General features: G+C 40.3%; 1 protein-coding gene across 6 annotated transcripts in view; it reads left to right on the top strand.

The window, feature by feature from the left end:
• The window catches only part of RABGAP1 (RAB GTPase activating protein 1), a 153,263-nt gene that overhangs the window by 80,440 nt on the left and 59,556 nt on the right, over positions 1-13,267 (top strand). For all 6 annotated transcript variants that reach the window (XR_007769969.1, XR_007769966.1, XR_007769968.1 and 3 more), the window contains 2 exons: positions 7,272-7,385; positions 10,872-10,946. Coding sequence is in view for 2 of the 6 variants with exons in the window: in XM_050926237.1 (XP_050782194.1) it covers positions 7,272-7,385; positions 10,872-10,946 (189 nt within the window). In the remaining 4 variants the exon portion in view is untranslated. The remainder of the gene's footprint in view (positions 1-7,271; positions 7,386-10,871; positions 10,947-13,267) is intronic.

Raw genomic sequence — 13,267 nt, 5'->3', positions numbered from 1 at the left:
CAGTTCCCAGGACAAAAATAATTTAAATAAACATTTTCACCAAGTAGCAGAAAGAGCAGCCAATGATGTGCAAGTAGGCTGCAGACTCCTCTAGCGCTTTAATACTAGCTATAGAGACAGCTTTTTATTAAACTCTTAAGAAAAATAATCTTAAACATAGTATCTGGAATTACAGATATAAAAAGAACATTTTTAAATGTGCAAAAATGAATGTAGATTAGTCTCCACCCTATGCTTACCTTGTTAGGCATTTATGAGCTTTTTGTACTTTAGCCTCTGAAGTGTTTTGCTTTGGTAAAGCTTTCAGATTATTTTGCAAGTTGAATCCCTGGTGTAATGAGTATGTAAGATAATTTACAAGTGAATGAGCTTTCAGGATCTGAAATAAAAGCCAAAAAAAAAAAAAGAGGTTCTGTAGTTTGCATTCTTGTATTCTGAAAACTATCATATATATGTTTCTTTACTATCAAATGAAAAATGTTTGCATTGTTTGGGTTTCACCAGTCTGTTTAAAAGGAATGCATTGTCACCTTTGAAGCCCGTGTGCTTCTGGATGCTGTTGTTTATTTTGTACCTACCTTTGTTTCTCCTTCAACCTTCTTGTGATGTCAAAAGTTGTCCATCCCCGTCTCTTCCCTCCCCTCCCCCATCTGCCTCAGAAAGTTCTCCAGGGATGGATATTTTTCCAAATAAGTTGGAGGCGTAGGGGGCCACCAGAGGGCTTTGTGCAATTCTGATGAAGTTTATTTTTAATGTGACTCTTAATGACTGCCCTGCCTCAAAAAACAAACATAAAATTTGTCATGTCTTTCAAATGCCTTTGAAGCAGTCCTGAGAGAACCTCAAAATGTTTAGAGTTCAGAGAAGCCTCCAGAATTCTGGTGCTGGACATAGCGCTTCCATGACACACAAAGATCCCGTTTTCCCTTAAAAGGCCTTTTCCAGCTTTCCCTCCCACCTTTGTACCTGTAATTACCTTCTTGGAGTAGCAGGCAGTGGCTCCCTGGGTTCAGGGTTTGGCCACAGGCTTGTTTCATGTCCTACTGGCAACCTTCTCCCTGACTTTCTCTACCCTTGTGAGGGGTGCCCATTTCATCCCTTGGCATCACCCTCCTTCTTCTTGCATTAATTCTCTTCCTCTCTCCTTTTATGTTCCTTAAGTCCTCTGTCAAGGTTGGGAGGGATACATTGAGCCTACTGAGCTATGCAAGATCAGCAACATGAGGAGAGAGACAACTTATCAGTGTCCTGCGTTCTCTGCATGGCAGCCTGAAGTCCCTGCACTGTAGCAAAAATGTTTCAGGTTGCACCTGCCTCAATCTCTGGAACACTGGTCAGGACTGTAACTGCACAAAGATGGCTCTGCAAATGCAGGACATGCCCAGCCCGATAAACATTTTTGGCAGATATGTTACACTTGGGGGAAAATGTCGCACAAGGGTGTAAGACATTATGTACAGTCCAGTTAATGCTGTAGCCAGCATGTTATATTTATCTGCAATAGATAATTTTGTATTTACTAGCTTGAAAACTGGTTTTCATTGTTTATTATTTTGCTTTTTTAAAAAAACTGACAAATCATCCATACTGGTGGTATTTCACTATCCATTCAGGGGGAAAAAATTCTAAAAAACTGTTTAAAAAAGAGACTGATTTGTTCCAGCTTCCAAACTTTCCTCCTTGTTGGTCAGTGCAATGAGCTGGTATGGGAATTCTAATCTTTACAATACTTGCTCCAGTTCTCATGGCAGTTTTCCACTCTATTACTTTCTTTTTCTTCCTGTCATTCTTAGCTTTCTATTTTTTCAATCCCGGTTTGTGAAGGGTGTGTACTCAGAAGGGCTTCCTTCAGTTTCCAGTCCTCTGAAAGCATGAGAAATTGCCCAGTGAGCCAATTCTCACAGCAAGGTATAAAAATAGTAGTAAAGGAAAGGTTACACAATGCTCGAGTTGCAACAGTTTGTACTAAGGGTTAGTTTTCAAAGCTGTGTTTTGAAAACCATTTTTAAAGCTTTATCACTTCCGTATATTTTTCTCTCCCCAATCTGTTCTAGCAGCAGGAATCAGCTTTAGTGATACTTGAAGAGTTGCACCAAAACATAAGGAGCTGAGGGATGAAGAGTCATACAAAGCCAGGGAGAGACCTACTCAATGTCCAATCCCACGTTTTTGACAGGGGTGGAAATGATTGCCTGAAGGATGTATTTATGATTTCTAAATAGATGCCTTTGCAATTACTATTAAATGTGTGGCTAAAATGGGAGATTTGTTCCTTTTGAATTTAGCCTTCCTTTCACTACCTCACTGCTCTGTCTCTGCAACAGGACAAGGTACTTAATACTTAGGACCTCTGTGACCTCTTTGATACCAGAATAGATAATTTTTTAAAATGTAATTTGCTTTTTTTTCCCCTTAAAAAGCAGGCTACTCTATTATATCTCATTGATGCAAACAGGTAAGCACATGAGTCAAGTCAATGGGATTACTTGCATGAATAAAGTTATTCATGTGCTTAAATGTAAGCAATACATTTCTCTGATTACCTCATCTACTAATTAAAGGCAATAAATACCCTCAGTTGCCTTCATTAACTTAAAAGGCTTGTTCGTATGCTAAAATTCTTTAGTGTTGCATTATGATTGCTTCTGTTTTCCTAATGATGTGATAGATTCTTTAGACACATTAAATTGTTACAGAATTGCAGCGATGTATGGTACACAGATCATTTGCAAGACAATCCAATAACTTGATACTAATAATAGTTTAATTGCCTTTATAATGAAATGGTTGTGACAAACCACAGAGAAGAGTGTTAAACTTTGGGTTAAAATCACAAGCGAGAATTAAATATGGAATGAGAATTTTTGTCCCCATTTGTTATCAAGGGGATTTTCCAGAGCAAAAGATCAAGTGAAAGTATACATTAATGTATTCTAGGCAGGGCTGGCAGCATGGCCTAATGTATAAGTGTTGTCACTTTTGTAGAGCACTTGAGGTTTCACGTGTTTAGAAGAGCCTCCTGTTGTTGGGTTTTCTGTTTGTTTTTTGTGTCTAGCAAAAAAGGTGATTTATTTTAAAAATATCCTGTTTGGAAACAAGCTCTCATCCCTTGTGGTTCCACACTATATCTTGCCCTCATGCTGCAGCCTTGATGTGGAGCAAACATCCATAACTTGGATGTAAAGGGGACATAACCTTTTAATTGCACCTCCGTCATTGACACAGTAGCATGTGATGCTTTCAGTAGCACAAGCTGCCTAATGATCATCTGAAAAGAGGCCTTTGAATTTATCTACCGATGAGGAAATCTGATCTCATTAGCCGCCTAGAAAGGCCCTTGTTCCATTACTGAAATGAAACAATTTATATAGTCAAATGGAAATCAACCAAGAATAAGAATATGTTTATTCTCATGCATTTTGGTGATGATACTAATCATGGTATTCAGCTAAATAAATGCTAGGACATGACTGTCTCCAACAGGTGCTAAGATACCATGTGATGAGGGCCCATATGAAAACCTGGAAATGGAGAATGTGCTCTCCTCTGGAGGAGACTTACATATGGCACCATTAGCCTAGCCCCTTTGCCTCTGATTGCAATTCAGACTCTTACTGTGACATTTTTAGCACACTTATTTCTATTTTGGAGAGGGTGTCTACAGGCTTATGACATGCTAGTTATTATGTGAAATTGAATGAACCTGTTGGTCCTTTTGTCTATATCAGGGGTTCTCAAACGGGGAGTCATGAGGTTATTACATGGGGGGTTGCGAGCTGTCAGCCTCTACCCTAAACCCTGCTTAGCCTCCAGCATTTATAATGAGGTTAAATATATTTTAAGAGTGTTTAATTGGTAAGTGAGGTGGCACTCAGAGGCTTGCTGTGTGAAAGGGGTCACCAGTATAAAAATCTGAGAACCACTGGTCTATGTCTAACTTCCTTTAACAATTGCACTGCTGATCTTTACTGTTGTGTGCTGCACTGAGCTCAATGGACTTCATGGCATCCTTCTTGTTTCTTGAAGGTGAACAAATGTGACTCCTGATGTAAGCTGTTATATTTCTAAAAGCTGATACATATTTAAAAGATTTTGATCCTTTATCTGATTGAACTAATAATATCAGTAAGAGAAACTCACAAAATATAGCATATCTACTGAGAAAGAGAGAAACTGGGCAGAATTAGCAACCTTCCTACATTTAAACCAAAGTTCAGATCAAACAAAGGTTTTGGAATTCCCTTTAGGAAACATCACAAATAAGAGAGAGTCACAAGTACAGATTCAAAAGAGGGAATAAAACTGCTGTTAGCTATTATGCAATGTAAAGCATTTTGAAGCGAGCTCAAGTGAGAGTCTCATTGTCTAATAGCGGTGTAGGTTCACATGGTTCTGCTGAGAGAATGCATTTAGCTTCTGGGTAGTGCTACTGTTTATAGGTTTCAGAGCGGTAGCCGTGTTAGTCTGTATCAGTAAAAACAATGAGTCATCCTTGTGGCATGTTCAAGACTAACAAATTTATTTGGGCATAAGCTTTCATGGGATATAACCCACTTCACATCGTAAGCTTTCGTGGGATATAACTCACTTCACATCTGATGAAGTGGGTTATATCCCATGAAAGCTTATGCCCAAATAAATTGTTAGTCTCTACAGTGCCACAAGGACTCCTCATTGGTTTTACTGTTTAGTCCATCCACAAAGCACTAGCTAATTGGCCTTTATAAGTCATTGGTGTCTATTGCAAGAAAAGCTTCCCATTTTTCTGATCTGAGGGAGCCAGGAATTATCTTCAACCCACTGTGCTTCCAACCTCATTCTCCACCTGCCCTCATTCTTATCTTCCATGCATGTTTCTTTTAAAAAAAAAATGTTTTACTGCCACTTTCTGTACAAAGCAAGGCATATGTAAGTTGAGCCATTTCTAATGACTCCTTCAATAAAGTACCCTATTTACCAATCCATAAAAACCAAGGTATATTTTTGTATGGCTTCCCTGTTTGCCAGACATATTCAGCTTTCTTTTCAGTGCTCTTTGCTCTGTATTGAGCTTTTACTGTAGGAATGGTTTGCAGAATGAGGTGGCAGAGAAAGCGAGCAAAACAGCTCAAGAAGTTCAGCTCTCTGCCCTTGGGAACACTGACATCTATAGTTAGGGAGTATGTGCAGGTGCCACTCCCAATCTGTTCTATAAGGAATGCTGAACCAGTATGTAGAATACAAAGTCACCCCTTTCTGGTGCTAGGCTTTATTAATAAATAATACATTTACACACGTCAGATCACACCTTCTCCCAGGCTTGGCTGCTCCTATGATTCCTCCCTCAGGCCTGTTCAGTGTACATCCTAGATCCTCTCTCCTCAGACGTCCCCTCCACCTCCCTTAAACTGAGCTGAGGTAACAAGTCACCAGCCTCTGGGGGTGAGCAAAATCCTCCTAACCCTTTTCCAGCAAGATCAACACTTGGTAACAGAGTGGGGTGTTTCAGGCAGTCACTGCCAGTCTTTTACAGGGATAGTTACAGTTTAATGGATTGCATTACTAGGAAAAAACTTCCTGATGTTCATCAAGTTTTCCCTTTAGTTTTAGCCCATTATTCCTAGTCTTACACTTTGTCAAATTCCTTTTCTTTCTAGCTGGTGACACTCTTCAAATACTGATTCCGTGTACCGCCAGTGGTCACATGCTTGCTTGACGTTTAGGCAGGCTATACATATTCCCTGTGTACTTCCTCATATCAATTCGGAGAGTGCTTTTATCATGTTTGTTGCTCTTCCTTAATTCCATCCAAGTTGTTGATATTTTTCTGGTATTGAAATGCCCACAGTTGTTGTTGTTTGTATTTCTGTAGGGCCTAGGAACCCTAGTCACGGACCAGGACCCCATTGTGCAAGGCACTGTGCAAACACAGAACAAAGAGATGGCCCTTGCTCCCAAAGTGCATATTATTAAGTGTAAAACGAGACAGAAGGTGGATACAGGCTGACAGACAGGAGAAGAACAAGGAAATAATAAGACAATAGTGTCAATATGAGAGGCAGCAGAATGCAGGAATCCTGCCTTCTGCCCTGGTGCTTTAATTGCTGGACAAAAGGTACAGCATCTGCTGCCTGATTTGCTGGCGCACCATCAGTTTCTCTTAGGCAGATTTTTTTTTTTTTTGGTCCAAACTTAAAACAGCTCCTCAGCTCACCCTTTACATTTTAGGCTCTGACTGCTTCCTGCAGCTTCCAACCTCTGATTCACTGGGCCTCCTGCTTCCCATCCCCTCATGTGCCCTCTTTTGAAGCCTAATCTGGGTTAGTCGATGGGATGCAGGTGCACTGGCCCCGGTTCCTCTTACAAGGCAAGTGTCACCCTGTGTCATACTGATATCAGCAAGTTCAATAGCCCTTCCTGACCCCATTGTACTATCTGGCCCTTCTTTCCCTACCCCAAGAGCCTTTAATGCTGTTCTTGGTGCAAACACAGATCTTGGAAAGAGCCTCTGCCACCTCCACCTTCTCAATCTCAGACACCTCCTTTTCCAGGGTGGTTTTGTTCAGGGCCGTCTCAAGTAGGATCAGTTCCTTTCTCAGACTGGATTTCTTCACTTCCACTTACTCCTGCTGTTTGTAGCCTCGCTCTATCTCCTGCACACAGTGTTATAAAGGTGGTTGCACCAGAGCCATATGCACACAGCACTGCCACCTCCCTGAGCCATGATGTGATGCCTCTTGTATGCAGCCAGTTTTCTTTTTTGTGAAGTCATGTCCTGTTCAGGCTTGGGTCCCGTTTCCTGTCTATTTTCACCCTTATTGTGTCTTGGCATTTGGGGGGGAAGTGAAAAATGACTTCTCCAGTCTAAACTGGGGGTGAATTTTAGCATGCCAGACTACAATGACCAAAGATTGTTTGACTGGCACCCTCAGTTTACCTTAGAGGAAGTAGAATTTGTGTAGTGGCAGTTGGGTTCCATACAGACTGAAAGGGTAGTTTTTTTTTTTTTTTTGGTCTATTGACTCACCACCACATCCTGTAGCACTTCATTGTATTTTCCTTGGCAGTCTCCTAGCTAAGTGCTGACCATGCCCAGACCTGCTTAGGTTACCAGATTGTGACCTGAGGTGGTTGGGCTGCAGGCTGTCTACTCCAGTCTGTATTGAGTGACATGCACAGCATACACTGATAGTCTATCAGCCATTCATTCCAGCACATTGTAATTTATGCTGATTTTTAAACGACATCCCTTTTAACATACAGATTTTTCTCTCATGTTCTTGTTTTAACAGGAGTCTCCCCAGGATAGCGCAATCACTCGGGACATCAATCGCACGTTCCCAGCTCATGATTACTTTAAGGATACCGGGGGAGATGGACAGGACTCCTTGTACAAAATATGCAAGGTATTTTATAACCTCGTGTGTGGTGTTCTTGGTCAACATACAGTTTTTATGTTTACAACAGTCATGTTGGAGTTAAATTGGTCATGTTTCCCCTTTGCTTATTTTTTCTGTAAGCTCAGTTGAATTGAAAAGTTGCCAGAGTGCAAAGGTTGTTTTGGCTCGTACAAAATAACTTCAGTTTAATCCAGTTCCTAGTGGACTGGGATCCACAACGCTACAACCACCCTCATATGCTACAGGTATGAGCATCCTTGATGGCCATCTCGGCAGTGAGGCCAGGCCAGGACTGAATGGAGATAGAAACTTAAAACCCAGGGCATGTTGGATGGGTCATGTGGGAAGCATATGTCACACACACATAGATTGACTCTCTCTCATACACACACAAAGGAAATCAAATTATGCAGGAGTGAACCTAGTGCAGATCTTGTTGTAGTGTCCTCTTCGAAGGAGAGGTCTCCATGTCTGATTTAGATCTGCCCCGTAAATCATGTTGTCATTGTAAACTGTGAAAACTGAATGTTTATAGGGAATTATGCAAACAGAAATAAATGGCAATTTCTTCATTGGTTCAACTTTTCTACACATTTTTCATGGCTAGTTTTGAAACTGAAGTGGAGGCAGCACAACATGAGCAAACTAAGCCGAGAGATCGATTGTCCCTTTATTTCTGTGTAGTGTCTCGCTCTGCTCGTGCTGAGAGACATGATGCTTTATGTGGCCAGGTGCCCACACTTCAGAGAGAAACAATGACCAAGAATCTCATAAATGAGCTCACTGGGTTGGAACCTTTTTCATCTTGTCTGTCTGTTCTGTGCTAAAATGTTTGGAGCTTTAGTTTCGATGGGATACAAAAAGCCTAAACCAAAGTGCAATTGAGTTGTTAGAACTTGTAGTCTCTGCTGAAGAAAGGAATAAAAAGGAAGGGGTTGGAGCTGCAGGTGAAGGTTAAAGTGCATCAGCCGAATAGTCTAGCGGGGCCTAGCTCTGGAATAGCAGGGAGGCTGCTGATCGGGGGTATTGTGTGGGGATAGAGCTGCTTGGTGGGAAGCTTGACCTGCATGTGCCTGTCTGTGGCCAGTGCTATTAGACACTAGGTTTCTATAGGATCACTGGGCAACACACTAAACAGAGGGAGGTGCAGCAAAGTGTGGAGAATAAAGAGCTCATGGTTTTTAGAGGGACATCTAGTTTTTATTCCTCACAAAACCTTTAGAAATCCTTGATCTGTGAAATTATGCAAATATTTCTGCATAGTTTTGATGTTTTATTTCTATTGATATCAGAACACTGTGCAAATGGGGATGGCCTCATTTCTGTCCGTCACATCTACAGATTGAGATACAACCCTAAACAATGCTACATTGAAGTGTTTCTTTAAAATATGTCCTCAGAATACAAGCAATGATCTTGTGGAACTTTCGTAAGAGCTACATGAGTCTAATAGAGAGAAAAGATCTTGCAGAAGATCTAGGTATCTGTAAAGCTGAAAATAATTATGCCTCTCTCATTAGCATTATAAACCAGCAGGCACACATTTGAGTGCTCATTAAAATGCAGAAGATAATTATCAGGTAAAAATGACTGTTTTCTGTTTGATCCAATTACCTTGTTTGACCAGAGTATCTTAAGCTTTCAGCACTCTGATTCTGCATTTAGAAATTCTTCATGTGTTCTATCCCTCAGGAGACATTTCTGCATTTTGAAGCTTAAATTCCTGGCACATAGTTTTTCATTTAGGATATAATTTAAAGATGATGAGCTTTGCGCAGGGGACTGTCCAGGGCAGAAGGAAATGCTTGTGCATTTCTTGCGTATAATTCAGTAATACTAAAATCAAACACTTGGTAACCAGTTAAAAGATTTTTCTGTACCACGATACCCTGCATAAACCCAGTAGTTTGAAATAACACCCCAAAATCTCAAATTTTGCTGTAACAGATGCTTTGGAAACATAATTCTTTGGTTACATCTGTTTGATCTTGATGGTTTATCCAGTATATTTTGCAACAGTAACATACTGGTGAGATCGCTCTTAGGCTAGCATAGGAACTGGATGACACCCATTGCACCCTCTCCATGACTTCAGAGTCATTGTGAAATTGTTCTCCTGTTCCTTGGTGGTGATACTTTTCCATGTGATCTTTATTTTGGAAGCAGACTAAGGTGCTCAGAATGATCCTCACCCAAAAACTCTCTTTAGTCTTGTACCTTTCAGTATCCATCTTTTCAGCAGCAAGTCTGTTTTATGACATTAATTGTATCCACGTTAGGTCCAGCTGGATTGTGTACAGAATATTGGCAGCTGTTTCAGCAGCTCTCCTTTTTCAGTTGGGGTTTCAGATGTGCCCTTGTCCATTGGCAACTCGTTTGTATATGTGACTGCTGAGGATGTTGACCTGGTATCATGTGCAAGAGGAGTTCCTGCCACTGTAATGCTGTCATTTTAGGACTTAAGCATCTTATGCTGCAACAAAGGCAAAACAGGATTGTAATGCATTTCATTGTAAAAGGACCTGTGGCAGTTTCAGAATAATTTAAAGAAGAGAATCCCGAAACAGGGATTTTGTCCATAAAAGCCACTACTTCACACATCCCCATGTGAGGTGACCATTTTACTGGATCCAAAGGTGGGATGGCACTACGTACTGTGTTGATCTAAAATATTTTAGAATTGCTATCTGCTGATGAGTTTGCATTGTCTCCAGCACACTAATGGTAGAGGGAATTCCACACATTTAAGATTTGTTACAGACTAAAATGTTTCCATTTTAAAATGACTTGAAGATGAGCTGTGTGTGGCTCGAAAGCTTGTCTCGCCAACAGAAGTTGGTCCAATAAAAGATATTACGTCACCTATCATGTCTCTAATATCCTGGGACTGATATGGCTACAACTGCACTGCATACAGAATGTTTCCATGGCATTCCTGTACAATATTAAATCCCATTTGCTTGCTCGCCATTTTTTCTTGCATAGGGCCCATAATGAAAATTAATAGATCATTTTTTGTGTGTACTCTGTGAGGCTACTGAAGAAATTTTAGGCTAATCCAAAGGTTTTCAAACTTTTTCATAGTACAGGCTGCCTTTTAATAGAGAGGTAGTCTTACTCCTTCCTCATTTGTGTTCATGTGATTCATAATCTCCTGACATCCTGATTGCAACTACAGCAATTGTTGCTCTGTAAAAGTAATCTTAGGAAAGTGATTTCATGTGCTTTAAGCAGTCTTCAGTGTGAGTTAGCAGCTGAAAATGGTCCCGCTCCATGCGACCAACTAGGTCGCTGCTGGCCATCAACAGTTGCTCTGCAGACAACAGTTTTTTTCTTTGGGTTAATCATTGTGCAGTAACACAGCAGCTAAACCATATCCTGGAATCACAGTCCAGTCATGGCTGAAGGTGTGTACTTCCGTACTTAACTTTTTCCTCGTGCAGTTCTGCTCTAGGGAGAGTGTACATCTTAAAATATTGATTCTCTTTTCAGGCCTATTCCGTCTATGATGAAGAGATTGGCTATTGCCAAGGCCAGTCATTTCTTGCTGCTGTGCTGCTTCTGCATGTAAGTCCCCCCTCTCCCCACACTCCCATTTATTGTGAGCCTCAGACCAAACAATGCTCAAGTTTATCCAGAAGAACTCATTTCAAATCCACTCTTCTTAGTGCCGTAGCAAGTCCCCTGCTTATTTACTCAAATCCTTGTTTGTCCATAATTATGACTTTAGGGGAAAGAGGAGCATGTTCCATTTTAAGTTCACTGCAGCATCGATAATGAGTTTATGGTCAGTGTTCACTTCATTTTGCTTCTGGTTCTAGCTATCTTTCCACTCCAAGCTATCTTAGGGTCAGATCAGACTCTCTTGCTTTGTTTATGCAAAGTAAGCTGTCTAGATAGAAATGACTTTGGGGTTTAGGCCACCTATGAACTCTTTGTAAAGGTACCCATGGGTGGCGGGGGAGGAGGGCATCTCTGATTCGGTGTAAGCTTATAGAAGAGCTTTTATTGGTATTGATCATAAGGACAAACTAGGGTTGCCATGGCTTTTGGATTAAACAGGAACATACTCTGCAGCATGTTAGTAGTGTGTGAGTTTATTAACTCTTAGTGGTTTGAACATTGCTATGTGTTTATTCTGGGGCCTTGTTTTTTGTGGTTTAGATGTTAGTCAGTGACCCAAGATGAAAACAGATTGAGTCTCAAATGTATTATTTTTCAATTATTAGCACTGGGTAAATTTGTGCTTAGTATAGTGATCCCTTATCTGTCTAGGCATTGAGTGGTCTGAACTTACAGAGGCTCTTCCTATCTGTTTTATACTTAACGTACATCTGAGTAGAAAGTTTTGAGACTTATTCATGTTTGTGTGAAATATCTTATCTTACGTGAAAAAATCTAAAAATAGCATGTAGCTGCAGAAATTTTACATCAGTATTTTTGAGGAATGTCTGCTTTTTGTCATAAGTCCATATTGGAAACTGTAGTTCCTAAGCCCCATAAGATTTTGCGATATTCTCCCTCTGCCCTCCACAGTCAATTCTGAGTGATTGCTGCTACCATGCAGAACTAAATAAAGATTTTTGTGTCTCTCTCTCCAACTGACAGGATGTGTGGTTTTTAGAGTAATATTTTTCCATCATTCTATGAAGTTTAGGATGATACAGAAATATATTATAAACTACATTCTTTATAAACAGAAGTCAGATGAACTGATAGTATCTAAGTGTAATGCTTTGATTCTCTGTAATCTGTATAATAACTGATAACTCTTAACTGATGGAGAAATTAATTCTTCAGCACTGTTCTGAACCCAACCAGCAATAAAGGTTTATTCTTGCTGCTAGTAAGGGGACCGAACTCTGCTCACCAATAGATATGCTTTCTTTAGCTGCCAAAATGCTATCTGCCTACCTTTTTGGCACCCATTGGATTAAGGAGACGCAGAGACAAGAACAGACTATTCATACATTTTCTTAGAGCTCATTCTTTAATGTTAGTTGTTGCTTCTTAGAATGAGCTCTGGTAAACTGAAGGCTACAACTTAAAAATCCCTCTGTTTTCGTTTCTCTCTCACTTTTTGAGCCTCCTGAAAGTTTGTCTTGGGAGTGTGATTATTAGGGGCTGTGATGGAATTCATGTTACCTTGTCTTATTGGAGAAGGAACTGCTGCGTACACCCTGCAGTCCCGGAGCAATAAAGGGAAATGTAGTTTCTGCAAGTCCCTCACTGCCAGTATGGAAACATCTCTGAAAAGTTTTCAGAGTTCACTGACTGCATCTGTGGATGAATAATAAGCACTTGAGTTAGATATTTTGACCTTTACAGGAACAAGTAATTGACCTGAAGAGTCAGTCTTTACTGCTGTGGAAAGAACAGAACTGCTTTATGATGCCAAGGAAGGATGTATAAATACTGACAAGTAATGATGTTTCTGTCTCCAATTGCTGGCAGAAGGGGGAGAGCCAAGTGTCCCAAAACAGTGTAGAGAGCTGCCAAATCTGAACTTTAGGTAGTAATAACCGACTCTCTCCTCTTTTAATCAGTTTGAATAAAAGATCATCAAATGAAGTAACAGCGTTTTTAAAAAGTAGAAATAAAAAATGCTACTCTGTGTTTAGCAGCTTGTAGTAATACTGTGACAGTACTGGTTATATCTTGACTGTGTTAGCTGACTACACTGAGGAACTGGATGGGTTGGGCTCTCAATCTGTAGGAGTATAATTTGATTCTGAAGTCATTGACCAGATTTGGGACAGCTACTGCATGAAATAGACCCCTTGGGGATCTTTAAGGTTGACTGGTGTGTTTCTAAATTGGGGAACTAAGAGGGAATTTGGCATACCTAGCAAGTGTAAAATACCGTTTCTAAATCTAGTTGTTATGAT

This window comes from Gopherus flavomarginatus, chromosome 17, assembly GCF_025201925.1.
Source record: "Gopherus flavomarginatus isolate rGopFla2 chromosome 17, rGopFla2.mat.asm, whole genome shotgun sequence".
Lineage (NCBI taxonomy): Eukaryota > Metazoa > Chordata > Testudines > Testudinidae > Gopherus > Gopherus flavomarginatus.
Note: the sequence above shows the minus strand (reverse complement) of the source record. Positions and strands in the feature narration are given on the sequence as shown.